Source organism: Aythya marila (assembly GCF_965140915.1).
Source record: "Aythya marila genome assembly, chromosome: 14".
Classification (NCBI taxonomy): Eukaryota; Metazoa; Chordata; class Aves; order Anseriformes; family Anatidae; genus Aythya; species Aythya marila.
The window spans coordinates 5,726,254-5,741,423 of NC_139055.1; the positions used below are offsets into that span (position 1 = coordinate 5,726,254).

Genomic DNA, 15,170 nt, shown 5'->3' on the forward strand with positions numbered 1-15,170 from the left:
TGGCAGCGACACCGACCGGCGAAGGAGATCCCGTTCGATCCCTGGAGCTGGGAGCTGTGTGCTCCCTGAGGAGGAAAGCTGTTCGTTCGCACTTTTTTTTTTTTTTTTTTTTCTCGGGAAAGACGCGGCGTGCAGGTGCTGCTGCCCACAGGTGCCGGCTGGCGCCAGGTGGCTTTGTTAAAGTCGTCGGGAGGGGGGAGTGAGCACAACCTTGAGGCGACCTGCCTCGTAACCCGCCCCGGGACGTGCATCCGTTGTGTTTTGGGGTTGCTTTTAGGCATCTGAGAGGAATTCAGCACGAATTACAGCCTAGAGACGCCTGACTGAGGGGGACAGCTGATCTGAGCCCCCTCAGCTGCGCTCTGGCTGCTGTACCCGTCAGGTCCCCGCTCCGGAATTATTTACTCCAAACAGGCAGAAAGCAGCTGGACTGCGGCTGCTGCTCGGGGCTGAGCTCCCCGCACGGGCAGCAGGAGCCCTGCGAGCATCAGACACCCGTACCTGGTACCCGAGGTGGTGTGCACGAAGTGAGGGTCCTGGAGGCCAAGTGGCCCAGCCCCGCTGCTGGGCGAGCAGCCACCTGAGCAGCATTCACACTGGTACGATGGAAAGAGACTTCTGCTGGGTGCAGCCCTGCTGTCCTATTTGCATCAGGTTTTGCAAAGCCTGCAGCCTTCTGCGAGCAAGGTGCGAGCACGGCATCGGCGGAATGAAGAAAGTGCTGTCTGCTGGCTTCCGCGGGCCTGAGGAGAGCGAAACTGGCTACCTAGCTGTGAAATCGCCTGGGGAAGGAGACCGAGAGAAGAGACTTGAAGCAGCCGCCGATGTTTGCAGCAGCCACCCCCCGTGACTCCAGCGTTAGCTGCTGCATTGGCACTGCCCGCCGAGGCAGCCTGCAAAGCCTGGAAGCAAGCTGCTGCTGCTGCTCCTCCTCTTCATCCTCCTCCTCCTCCTCCCCTGCCCGGCTGAGCTGCTCCCTGCGCTGAGCAACTTCCAGCAGGGCATCGCAGCAACCGTGCCGTCGTGTCTTAACGCCAGGGGGATGCGGGGCTCGCCTCTGCAATCCTCCCTCGGAGCGAGCCCCAGCTCTGAGCTGAGGCTCGGTGTGTGAGAGCGGAGCGCTGTGCCTTGCCCCAGCTGCCGCCTGAACTTTGTCAAGGACTCTTTGCTTTGTTTTGTTCTGTTATTTCTGGACCTTGTGAGAGGGAAGATCTTCCTCCACGCTTCAGCCATGAGCGGCTGCTCGAAGAGGTGCAAGCATGGGATCGTCAAATTCGCCCAGACCATTTTTAAGCTCATCACAGGCACTCTCAGCAAAGGTAAGAGAAAAGATTCTGATTCACGTTGTTCCGCTGTGCTCTCAGCTCTGCGGGAGTTTTGTAGCCTCTAAGGAAGCTTGCGGTAGTTTATCGTCACTGCTTCAGAGGTGCTCTGGTGCAATTCAGGGAATTGGCTGCTCTGGAGAAGTTCCTGCGTGTGGTCAGGCTTGGAGCCGAGCTGTGAGCCTTATGTAATTGTTTGGAAGTTGTGTAGTTTGTAACCTCTGGTTGCCGACTTGTTATAGTCTGTGTCTGTTCCAGGCTATTTCGGTGTGCTGGGAGATGCTTCTGGGGGAGCTGGTGTGCAGCTTCAGATTTGTGAAGAGTTCATAACTGCCGGCGGATCAGTACTTCTCCTGGGTGTCTTTTTTTTTTTTAAACTTTACTGTTTCTATTAGTTGTTTGAAACGTCTGTGTGTTGGTTCAAAATCTAGGTCACTGCTTATTACGTGCTCCTGAGTATCTTTGGTTTATCTACAGTCTGCTTTTTACGTACACCTCATACACCTTTACCATGTGCAGGTGGAACAATACAAATCCTAATTACGCTTCTCTCTTACCTCAAATCAAACAATAAAGGACAGAAGTCCTCTATGCTTCTCTGTATTCATATAATCTCAGTGGTAGTGTACTGAGGTAAGTTATCACACTGCTATTTTTGTTGGTCTCTTTTCATAGCGATGCTTCTCAGCGCCCTGTACTGGATAAATGCCTGTTGGTGGTTTGTTAGGGTATTTCGGATAATAGTGATATTATTCTCTACTGCTGCTTCACCATTGAAATGTGGACGGTATTTAGGTCAGGGGCAACCTTGTACAAATTCTTACAGTGTGTTTCTGGGGGTAATTTTTAGAACTTCCAATAAAATTCTGACTAAGTTATCAGAGGAGAGACTTGTGTAAGGCTGAGGAGTCGCTCATGCATTTTGCAAATGTCAAATCTTCTATTTTCTTAATCTTTTCATAGCCAAAGAGCAAAAAAGAAGTGTGTACTTTCCACGTAATATTAGTCTTTTGTGGTGTTGTGTGCCTGTCTGGAGCACACTTGCTCCTGCATGAATTGTAGTGTTTGAGTTGTTTCTTAGGGTAAACTATAACCAGGCAGAGGTGACTTCTAAAACAGAAAAAGCGCAAGTACCAAGAACTAAAATGTAATTGTGGAATCATAGAATGGTTTGGGTTGGAAAGGACCTTAAAGACCATCCAGCCCACCCTGGCACCTTTTTGTAGGAACTGGGGAAACTATTGTGTATCTGGAAAAAATACAGTTTGAGGCAACTTCCTCATATAAATCTGAAAGCCCTGTATTTCACATCAAGAATACTGGACAGGTTAGTTGTTCTTACAATTTTAAATCAATCATGATTTTATCTTCTTGTATTTATTTTTTCTCTTCCCCCCTTTTTTCCTGTCATTCATAGACTGTCAAACATCAGAAGAAAAAATAAATATTTTTTTTGAAGTCCCTCAAAGAAAGGGAGGAGCTGTCAGGTGTTGGTTATAATTCAGGATTAACACCAACATATCTCTCTAATGTTATAAGCAAAGGAGAAATTCAAGTAAATATAGCAAAAGAAATAACTATTAGTATAACTAGAGAAGTAATGGTAGGATACTAACTGCAAGACCTCATTTTCTCCATTGAAATTAGCATGTCAGTAAGGTATATTTGCTGTACTTTATTTGTATTTTTTTTATGTATGGTGTATTTTTATGTATGCTGCTATATTTGCTAGTGATGGACAACAAACTGTTCTCTTTGCTTGAGCTCCCCTTCAAAAAAAGGGGGAAAATCTGGGTTTGGGCGGTGCTCCTTAAAGGTAGGGCAATTCATCTAATGGGGCATTATCAAGCAGTCCTTGTGTCTTTACTGCTTGTCTCCCTTTTGCAAAGGGCTACATCAATATTGGAGTCGGACAGTAGAACAGCACTCTGCAGTGATCTAGAAATCACAGTGGAAAATGTCCAAGGCTTTTTTTCATTTCTTCTGAAAGATGCCAGAATTGTGCTATCATTGTCTCCCTCCTTGGCAGCCCATGCAATAGTATAACACTGTTCTACCCACATCTTTCCTGTGACAATGTCTCATTTCAAGCTGCTTGGACTAGATAAGAGTGGTGTTCTGGGATTCAAAGTACTTAAAACTCTGATAAACTATTTTTCCCCCTACTCATCTGCTTTTGTGTTGTACTGGAAGAATCAGATTCAGGAAGGAATAAACCATGGGAATGAGTTTGATTCATAGGTATTAGAGAGATGCTGTAGTGAAAAATCAACATCTTGATAACAGTATCTGTGAAACTCTTAACTAGAAAGAAAATAACTGGAAATCTGAATTAGGGGTTCTAACTGTAAAAAAAAAAAAAAAAAAAAAAAAAAAAAAGTAGATGTTACTTTATACATTTATGCCACGCTTATTGTTTTGCATTTCTTCTAGTGAAACTTCTGCAGGTAATCAAAAAAACAGAAACAGCTGTGCATTGTTTTGTGTTCTTTAATTTAGGCAATCTCCGTGCTAGTGAATATTCAAGTTACATCTTCTGTGTTCTTTACCCCATTGTTTCATTGCTTTCATACTGTTTAATGCCTTTTTTTTTTTTTTTTTCCTGTTTTTAAACACATTTGATAGGTCAAATCCTTTGTGAAGCACGTGATTCATTCTCTTCTCCATACTTCCACCTTTTTGAGGTTTATTAGAGTGGGAGATACTCTGCAATTCAATGAGGTGCAATCCTTAGCACTCAGTGGTTTCTTCTTGTCTCAACAGCAGCAGTTTTTTCCCCTTGATTATTTTCGGTAATAAAAGGAGGATCTCTGAGCTGCGGCTATTAGGTCCTTCCTTCATCAACAGAGTGTGATGAGACAGCAGCCGCCTCCTGGTGTGGGCAGTGAGGGGGAAGACACACCTGGTCTCATGGTGTGTCACCAGCCTGTTGGGTATGTCCTGACTTAAATCTACAGTTGCAGCAGGTCTACAGGGCTTTAAGCCAAGGAGTTCATAGCTGGTACCTTTGCAGAGCTGGATTAGCAAATTTTGCCTGCATCCCAGGTTCATTCTTGCTTGGAAGGGCTTAGTGAGCAGAATGATCGAGCAAGTCTCTTCTGTATATATATGAAGGTACTGCTGATGCCTCTGGAAACACAGCCCTGCTCAGTGACCAAAACTGAAGCTGGAATGAGACTGCTTGGTCTCTGTTAATGTGTTCTGATTATCAATGCATGAAAAGCAAGATTATTTTAGGGATCAACTCCTTCAAAATGTTCCTTTGCTGGGGCAGATAAGCTTTTGCAAATTAACTACCCTTTCACCTTCATTCCCGAGCTGCCCCTCTTTTAGTTAAATGCTTGCCAAAGGCTCTCATTTGTGATTTCTTGCTTTTCCCATTTCTGTTCTGCAAAGCAATTCATCTGGAACTGTTAATTTGTCCACTTTTCATAGTTTTAATTGCCTAATTATCTGTTCCAGTGCAACGATAAAGTCTTCAAACATTTTGCTCTCCCCACAGCCTTCCCTAGTGTGAAAGAAAAGTTTTATTGCACTTGGTCTGTTTCGTTGCTGCTTTGTGAATCCAAATTACAGCTCTTCTTCTGAGATGTTATATGAGATGGGAAAGAAAGTGCATGGTCCCCTTTAGTCATACATGGGCTCTGTCTTCTCTCAGTGGAAGCTAATCTTGTTCCTTTGGGCATTGCATTAGATTTGGCTTGGTTTCTCCAGCCTCTGAAAATGTAAGGATAAATGTTGCTAGATGCCCTGAAGACATAGGAAGGTTCACTGCAGTTGTTCAAGTGATGCCAGGGATCCTGCACCCCTGTGCCATTTGAAGACATTTCATTCTTCTGTTGCTGTGTAGCCCCCCTGCACCCCTGAATTCTGGATACTGCCCTCAAACTTATAGAAGCTGTTATTCAGAGAGCTCTTGTAAAGGCTTTAATGCACATTCCTTCTTTATAAAACTTTCTGGGCTTTGTAGTTCTTCCTTAGTAAGGAAGGTGGTTATAGAGGCCAGGCAAATGTTAACGTACTTTTACACTGAGTGTCTGATCTTGTCCGCGTGTTTTTATGACCACCTGGAGTAAATGCAAGTTTCTGTACATAAAACATTGCTGTAAACTCTCATTGAGAGAGGGGCTGCCAGTACGACAAGCGGAATAATTGTCTTTCCCATGTGTATTGCAGAGAAGAATCTGCAGCTAGTGAAGCTTCAAGGTTCAGTACCTGATCCCAGCTCCACCTGATGAAGATCTCCAGTGTAATTGCCTCTTGCCTGAGGCATGCGTGTGATGCTTGTGTTTTGGTTTTAGAAAACCTAGTTAACTTTATTCCATAGGTACCAACCCTTGCAACTGTATGAGTTAATAAGCCAAAGACACTTCTGCTTGGCATGTTACACATGTCTATGAAAAAGCACTACAAGCAAATCCATCTTTTCTACGAATGCTACTAACCTTAAGTAGTCTGAATATACATGTATGTATAGATATGTATATGTGGTTTGTCTTTGTCTTGCTCCAAATGAGATTTGAGAACCAAGAAAGAGGAGGAGCAGAAATACCATAGCCTTCCTTTTAAAACTTTTGCAGACTTGTCCTTGTAGAAACTAGTATCTCTGCAAAGACAGGGCTGAATGTGTATAAGAAATTTATTAAGAACTTAATTGTCTGCGAAGGTATAGCCCCAAAGAGTGAACATGTAATACCATTTATCTGAATATAACAAGAAAATGTGTTCTTGTCTGCTGGGAAACTGTGCGATAAGGTTTTGTAATGGTATTTTGCAATACGCACGTGTCTGTGGTGTCTTAGAGCCATGAAGGTTGTTAAATCTTGTTAGTAGGTAGGTAACCTGTCAGTGGGAATACCAGCAACTCTTCTGTATTCTGCGCTAATGACATCCTAATAACGAGGTTATTTTTTGCATAACTAATGAATTGATATATAGATTCTCTAATGAAAAAAGGGCAACAAAGCAATGCTTAAATTCTACAGTGTTGAGAAATGTACAAGAATGTAGTGTCTAGACTTGTGGGGCTTCTGTTTGGTTGGTTTTGGTGTTTTCTTTCTTTTTATAGCTAGTGGACTACATGGGAGATATGCTGCTGGCAAATGGGCTAGGGAATTTAGACCGTGCTGTAGCTTATTGATATGCTAATTTACCGTGTCTGTTCTGTCACTTAAAGTGGAGTAAAATGAATATTCCACAGTATATTTTGACCTATCTGACCCTGTTATTGCCCACTTAATGAAAGGATATAAGCATAAATGGGTAACTTCTGAAGGTAGCTCAACATAAGTGGATAGTGACAGATTAAATAATCCTAGTATTAGGTTAAATTAGCACATGAAGTGCAATTTCAAGACATAGTTTTCTTTTATCTCCAGTAAGTTATCTCTAACAGCACAATGCTAAAAGGTGAAAATAAGGTAAAAACTTGTCAGTTTGTTTGGTGCTCACAGCCAGCCTTGAACTGCAAGTCAGTCCTCCTTTGGGGCAATCTCCTGTATGCATTCTCATGAATTATCCCTGTTCTGTGTAATGGTTTTATATGCTGCCTGCTTTACTGCTGGCAACAGAAATTTGAGGTGCTTCTTGTCTATGCTGGGTACCAGGTAAACCTGATGGGAACTGAGCAAGAGTCCCATGGTTAGGGATGCAAATGAAATTCTGGCCTGTCTTGACTTTATGGTGGTATTTGTGGGGTTCCTGTCCATGTAACTTTGTTTTCACTGTTTTAGCATGATTAGCAAAGCTAATGAATGGAAATGTAATTGGAAGCAGACACTGAAAGGTTTTAACTGTGGTAGCACTTAAGCTCATGATGTAATTGGGATGAATATTCATGGACAACTTCTTCCACGCTTGTACAGCTTTACTACAAACCCAATATAATTTGACTTGCACTTCTCAGCTGGTTCTAACTTCCAATTTAATTCTTAGTAATGCCTGCTTCACAATGTTTGGTTTGCAGGGCACGTGGGTGGAGTGTATTAATGCTGATAACTGAAAGTTAAGTAGTCTGGGGTTTAAAATAAGAGTGATTAATGCTGTCCTTTATAAAAGTGAGACCTGGTGAAACAGCCTTATGCTGCAGAATGAAAGGGAGAAATTACTTCCCCAGGCTTGATGAGGTGCTCGTCTTGTGAAGGTGAGTTTTAAGAATTTAAAAATGCAGTCCTGTTATGGAACTGGAATAACTGCATCTAGCAAAAGTTAATACAGTTTTGCATCTTTTGCAACCTGAAAAATGTCACTAGCATTTAAAAGGCTAGTAAAGAGCAACTGTGTAATGTGCCTGCCTTTGAGAGCTTTGAGTGACGCCTTCACCTGTTAGGGAAGTTTCTTTCAGATGTGCAGTAATGGCACAATGCTTTCTTTAGGTTATCTGAAATGAGGGTGTTTTAATTTGCCACTTGTAAACTTTTTATAGGTAGAAGTTGAGATGTTTGCATTATCTCAGTAAGACTGTTTAAACTGAGCCATGGAAGAAATAAAGAACAAACGCATCCTTTGTGGAAGACATACATGGTGTTTGACTTGGTTGATCAGCAACCATCTTAGGCTGAAACTGCTAACTCAGGCTGTGCACTGCCCCTCTTCTTTATGGGCTTCTGAGAGTCACATGTTGTAAAAAAATCAACTCAATCACTTGGTGTGGGGTGACTAGCAGGAGTCAAAACTGGACTACACAGTAAGGACCCAGAAGTGCATTGCCTATGTCTTTGTGGATCCAGCTTTACTCGCACAAGCTCACCTGATGCACTGTAAGTAATGGCTGAAATCTTTGTGACATTTTCAGACTTTGTACTAAGGTTCTGGTCTTCATCAACCAGATAAAGTTTTATAAATGTGTTTGGTTTAGCTGTGGTTTTGTATGATCTGCTTTTGATATCACTGGCGGTGACATTTATGGTTTTGTTTAGTTTTGCCTATGCCCTCCTAGTTTTGGTATAAATGCCTTTTAGTCTTTGTATAATGCCTTATCTGTTTCATTTATTTATTTATTTTTTATTACCAAAAATTGTATGTTTCTGGACGTGTTCCATAATGTTCTGTGACTAAGGCAAATATTCACCCTAGCGTCACTTAATCTGTCCATTTGAAATTGGAAATGTGTGTTGGCTATAAATGAAATCAATAATAGACAGAAGGAGCCACATGACTGGGAATACCATTCTCTGTTTTAAGTGGGTTTTGTATGTTGAGTTGGAAGGGTAGTGACGGAGGAGGAGGAAGGTGGTTATCCCAATTAAACAAAATGTTTTTAATGTACGTGTGTTTCACTCTTCCCTCTAGGTTGCAAATAGGCAGCATTTCTCATGGTCTGTAGGCAGTGCTGGTGGAGCATCACTCAGGTGTCCTGGGAAGCAGAGGGGAACTTTGTAAGCTTTGTGACCAGTTAAGTAACAAATTCCTGCTCTTAATTCCCAGTGTTACCCTGTGGCTTTGGTACCTATAGGATAAAATAAGTAGATTCAAGTCTTGAAACCTGGGTAGGTTGTGTTTAAATACGCTCACTTTAACACATCATCCCACATTTGTAAAGAGTTATTTAGCAGTTTGGAATGTTCAGTGTCTCCTTTAGTGATAGTAAACAAAGTAAATGATAAATATAATGGATCATCTGTCTTTCAAGAACTAATGAAATGATAAATAGCAGTGCTTAGAGAGGTGCAGCGTAAGTTTTTGTGAATGTAAAAGGCAAAACCACTGGCAGCTGTCCATGAAAAAGTGCTGTAGTACTGCATGGTAATGAGTTATGGAAATAAACTCCCAGTTTAAAAAGAGGATGAGCAATTTTATCACGTACATTTTGGTAAAGACAAACCTCTTACTTCAGAGGAATAAGCATTGATGACATCTATATCAAAATGCTTAGCCTAATATGATAAATATGGCTCTTGTCACACCATCCTTAAGTAGTAAAAAGGCAGCTGTTGATTGAAAAATTGAATAAAACCATCTGGATTCACTCTAAGAGGAGGCTGACACAAACAAAAAACTCATTTCCAAACATAATATTGAGGGAAGCTAAGTAAGCTTTAAGGTAATAAAAGACAAAAAGTGAAACAGACTTCTTGAATTCCTTCTGCTTGCTGTGATGTATGGATTGCTGTCTCCTACCTGTTGCACCTTATTGAGGGAGCAGCAGTTGGTTGGATTGTGTGTTCTGGGGAAACTCGTAACTGTCAGGAAGCTTTTGGCTTGGCTCTGAAAATGTTTACAAGCTTTCTGACTGATGAATTGTGTGTTTATGTTGATGCTCTGAAAGGGATATTATCTCGTGCTTCCTGAGAAGCAATTTGAGACTCAGCGAATAAAAGCATCGGACGAATGCAATCCATGCCGCAGACGCGGTAACTCAGGATGCTGCCGTGATTGCCATCGGCAACATGGTGAGCGGTGATAACTCGAGTCCTTTCACTTCTCAAAAGGCCTCACTCGTGCAGCCATGGGGATGCTAATCACTGCTTCAGAAACTGAAAAGTGCAATTTGCATCAAGGGCTGGCGTTTGAATTTATGGGTTCATACCTCATGCTGTGTCCTGCGTTCATCTTGAAAACAATTCCGCTCAGTGTGAGTTTTCTGTCTCCTCATAAATACAGGAAAATATGAGAAGCATTTGCTTGACAAACATTACCCCTGCAAAATCATCACTACAAGCATAACATATTTGCAGTATTTCATGAAGATGCAGAACATCAAGGCCACAAGACACTTGCCTTCACAAGACAGCTTGTGGTGAACCAAGTGTGTGTTTGTCATTATGTCTTTAGGATGAGATATCACTGCAGGGGAAACTTACTTAACCTGCAGCATAAAATATACTTCATCAAGGCAGGAAAAAAAGGGAGCACGTAGCATATCTTACTTCTTAGCATCACTGTTTTTTTGTTTGTTTTTTAGGAAATTTTTTGTGGAGAGGGGAATTATGGCTTAAATGCTTATTTAAATATTACTGTCTGACATGAAGCTCCTAGCACAAACAAGGAAATGTTACTTAAACTGAGAGCTGTTTGAGATGGAGTGCAACAAATCCAGCAGAAGGGTGGTGGGGATGTGCTCCTGTAGCTCTGAAAAGCGTCATCCCGCATAGCGAGGGAATGGATGTGGAGAGCTGGAGTCTGCTTCTGTGCATCTTGCTCTTGTTTGTGGTTCCTTGTTAGTTTCAGAGAAACTCAGTGTGCTACCAGTCCTACAGAGCACAGCTTAGCCTCTTTTTTTTTTTTTTTTTTTTTTTAAGTGCTTTTTAGCAGCTTAATTATTTTAGTCCATTTCAGGACTTACCTGGCTTTGCTGCACACTTGGGGCATGACAAAGATACATGTAGGTATCTAAACTGTAGGTATAAAAACAGTTTCAGCAGAGGTGGCACGAACTGGATGTTGTTTGATACGGTTTGGTTTGGTTCATTTTCTCCATAGCACAACATCTGCAGGCTTGATAAGCTCAGGTAGCTGAAGAAATACCATGTGATTTTGTAGTGATCTTTACTTGCAAGGATGATGCTCTGGATCAGCTTCTATGGAGTGAAAGTCTTAAGCAAAAGCTCTTCTTGTGATTTCTGTTTGTTGGCAACTGATGCCCTGGAAATGCCTCACCATGCATAGAACTGTAAAGACAGAGTATGTTCATTTCAGGAGCTGTGTGTTTTGACACTGACTTTAACTCCTGTTGAACTTTACGTGTTGGGGTAAATCCCTTTACAAAGAATTGAGAACAGGAGAAAGCGAGTTTTATGACAAGGCTATCTTTTCCCAACGAGCAAAGATACTTGCTTTGCACTTAAAGGCTCTGTACCAGAGGCAGCAGTGTGATCTATAGCACATACAGTAAGCCATAACCCTCACAGTATGCAAATGATAGCCAATTTATAAAAGAGCTTTTTGACCAAGTTATTGTCTTAAAATCTACAGAGAACTTTAATGAGATTTGCATACAGTTCTGAGCAGTATTTATTTTTAAATGACTGAGACTTAGCAAACAACTTGTCCTGTAAAACAGCTTATCATCAGAGGAGTTAGCCCCGTAACGAATTTGATGCCCAGTATCTCTTGCTTGCTCTGTTGATCTGCCTTCCAAGAAAGATCTTCCATGTAAGTGCAAAGTTTTACACAAATAGCTGTAACAAGGGGTGCAAAATGCCTGATCGATAGCTGTAGCAACAACCAGACCTCACGGCAGAGCCTGTTGTCTCTAGCACGTCTGCATTATTTCCTTGAACAAAACTAAAGGCCTTTAGCTAGTCAAAGGTTATCTATGTTATAAAAAATCTCTTTTCTGAGAATAATCTGATGGATGCATCTTTCTGTGTTGAAGAGACTAGCCTGAATACAGACTGTGCTTGAAAACGTGAGTGCCACAGAAAGCAGTGGTTTGATGGTAATTGTGAACTTATTCTTGGGCTATGTGGTCTTTGGTCTTGCCTGTCGTGACAGCTGCATTCAACAATACTGCTTTCTGTTGAGTCTGTTCCAGCAAGAAATGCTTAATATTAGCGATCCGTAGACACGGAGATGCTTCTTAGAGGTCCATTTTCCTTCTGTTTGGGAGCACCATGACTATTGCAGCATTCATCTATTGTGCACGGAGCTCTAAACTTAAACCACTGTGGTCTGGTCTCCAGCACGTGTGAAGTGGCATTGCTCTGTGCAGCACTTCCAGATCTGTCCATTCATTCTGGTATGTGGTGTTCTGCTGGAGAACAAACACTGTCATCAACATTTCTGGGTGGTGAGGGTTTGTAAATACTATCCCAGAAAAACCATAATGTTCTTGCTGAATGTATATATATTTGCCAAGTACAAGACCACTTGGTTTGCATTTGAAAAGTACAGCGTAACTGCTTTGTCTTTGTTCCTTGGAGGTATTTCAGTAATTTCTGTCTACTGTGGGTATATTCTAAGGGACAAGTGTTGGACAACATTTGAAAACCTGGTTTCTCTTTAATTTGATGCATATAAATTGCGGGTTGTTCCTGAAATATTTGAGGATTAAAAGGAATAAGGTATTTCAGGGGAGTTTCTAGGTTATTGTGAATACAACTTTGATTCTTTCTGACTTCTGTTTGGCTCAAATTTCTGTCCCTCTACGTGGGCAAAGATATAAAGCATTAAAAAAGAAAGCAACTAAACAACAACAAAAAACACATTTGCATGGTAATGTAGCAATCATATGTGCACTTAATGCCAACTGTAGAACCCAATGAGTTCTATCAGTGAAGAAAATAAATAAAAAAAACTAGCATTGTGTATCAAAAAAACTAGTATGTTCTTTATACGTTGCTGAATATTGCAGTCTGAAGTAGTGTTTCTTGCGATGAATTAAACTAGTCAATAACACTTTGAAATTACACAACTCAAGGAAGTTTGATGTGATTAATTTCTGACCATTTGGATTGGTTGAGATGTTCCAAAAGAGCTAAAAATAGTCCCAGAAGCATGGTGAGGAGCTGCAGAAGAGGATGCAGGGAAGTGTTTGTGCTAGGTAAGACATTTGTTAATTTATATGTAGGTTTTTGGTTTTCAATAAAGCCTTTGTTTTCTGGTTTGAAGGGGAAGGGGAAAAAAAGACTTCTGGTACACTTCAAGTAACATTGCAAGTACTGCAGTGCAACTAGAAGGTGTGTAAATGCTGGCTTTAATAAAGAGCAGCTTGACAAAGTGCCATAAACATCCTTTACCTTTTAAGAAGTAAGTGTGGTATAGAGTTTGGCATGAGGTTCTCCTAGCAGTAGTATAACACGAGCTCTAGAAGTGCAGTTCTTATTTCCACTCATCAGATGAAAGCGGGAGGTACCCAGCTCCTGGATGGAGGGGATCTCCAGGAGAGCGCACACAAAGTGTTTCTGTTGAGCAGAGCTTGCTTAGGTATTAAATTCCTTTGGCCTTGCTCTTGAATTTGACTGATGCTATTTTGTAGGGCCGTATCTGACAGATGAAGAGTTGAGTCCAACCTCTGTTCTTTGCCTTCTAGCCAGGGTAACTGAAGCTGCGTGAAGCAGTGAGCTAGCAGAGGGCTCTGTTTGCCTGCCACTTGCAGTTAGTTCTGCTGCATGCAGTAAATCCTGTTTTCCTGTAAACTGAAATGCTTCCTTCCAGTACTCCAAAAGTGTGTAACTGTACCTTTTTCATCTCTTAACCCACTTTCACCTTTTTTCTACTTCATTTGTTGATTAAGCCTCCTTCTAGTCTTTACAGACTATCTGGCAAAATGAGAATAAATCTAAAGCCTGAGAAACGGCTCACAGAAAAAAATGCATTTGTTTCCCTCCTTGCAGAACACAAAAATGACAACTTCCATTCAACTTGTGTCAAATGGTCCTCTATGCACCAAAACTAAGATGAAAGATAATAGTTCTGAAAGCAAATGGAATAAACTAGGCCATAAATAACCCAACTCTGGGTGTTTTTCCACTTCAAACACCTCAGCCGTTACAGAGGTTCCAGTGTGCACTTCAGGTCAAGACAGTCAAGAAAAAACAGCGAAACATCTGTTTGCAAAATGTCGTATCCCATCTAAACATGATTACTTCATGAAGGGTTCACTTCTGACACCCCCTCTAAGGTAGAACATCTTTTGTTTTTAGACAGTCTGCTACCTTGTGTCTTTATTGCACTCTGTAACTTCCCCAACACAAGCCATTTGCTGTGCAAGCAACTTGAGTAAGCGCTGTGTCTGCGTACCGAGCTGCTGGGGCCACCTGGTGCCCTTCAGGGATCAAACCAACTGCTGCCCCTGGAAGTATGACCACTGGGGGAGTGAGACTGACTGCAAGTGAGTTTCAAAATGTGACATTGTTGAGGTTGTCTTTCTATTAACGGTTTTGTTCACTTCTGTAAATATCTTCAGTTTTGTTTCTAAACTTTTCTCTATGAATTGGATGTAACTTTAACATATGTAACTGACAGATTTTTACTGAGGCTGTGCAAATTCAGTTCTTCAAGGGTTTTCTTGCTGTTGCCTCTTTATACTTGTGCAGTCATTATCTTGCCTGTGTCCACTGAAGTCCTTTTGCACAGCTACAGTCGTGCTGTGATGTAGTCCACACTTTTATCTCCCGTCAAGGTAGGATGTTCAACTGACTGAAATACTTCCTGCTTAATGAAAAAGTTCTTCTAAGAAAGTTAAATATGTTTTACATCGTTCTGCTTTCTATGGCAGACGCTGATGGTAACCTCTTGACAACAAATATATGGATATAGTTCTGCTGCCTCTATAAAGCACTCAATAGCTAGAGTCAGATGAATTGAAAGCCAATTAAACTAGTAGTGTATGTGCACAAATACTACTTGCAAGCTGAGCCATTCCTCTTTAGGAATTAAACTCTAGGTGGAATTGAACTTGTTGCTATAGGAATGCCTTGTTGCTTCTTGTTTTACACAAACTCTGAGTTCACTTGCAATGGTTTTTTGGTGTAAGAGGGCGTAAGGCAGTGACTGTCAAGCATTGGATTGTAGGCTCTGAAGTCAATACCACAAGCACAAAGAACTAAGGGAGATATTGGTTGAAATCCTTAAGAACTAGAAAAATGTGTGTGGCTCTAAAACATCCTCTCGTAAGTGAACCTAGATTTAAAATACCGTGGAAAAAGTTTGTCATTCATACGCGGCTGTAAACTCAGACGATTACACTGAATTCCACTACTGCAATAATATGTGGAGTCCAGTAACAAATGCCTCCTTCTTTGTAAATACTGGCTCTTGTCAGCAGCCTTAAACCTCTTAGAATAAGCCCTGTGGACTTACCAAGGTAGTTAAACAAGTTTTTGAAAATGGCATTTACACTGTGAACCTATTTTGGCATGTTATAAAACTGGTAGATCCAACAAAACTGGTATCAGTGCATCCTAC

General features: G+C 41.4%; 1 protein-coding gene across 1 annotated transcript in view; it reads left to right on the plus strand.

Annotated features, from left to right (window-relative positions):
* Nucleotides 1–1,231: 1,231 nt before the first annotated feature.
* Nucleotides 1,232–15,170, plus strand: part of KCNIP1 (potassium voltage-gated channel interacting protein 1) — a gene marked incomplete at its 5' end in the record, with an annotated part of 372,336 nt that continues 358,397 nt past the window's right edge. The window contains one exon of the mRNA XM_082771654.1: nt 1,232–1,319. Within this exon, the coding sequence (XP_082627780.1) occupies nt 1,232–1,319 (88 nt within the window). The remainder of the gene's footprint in view (nt 1,320–15,170) is intronic.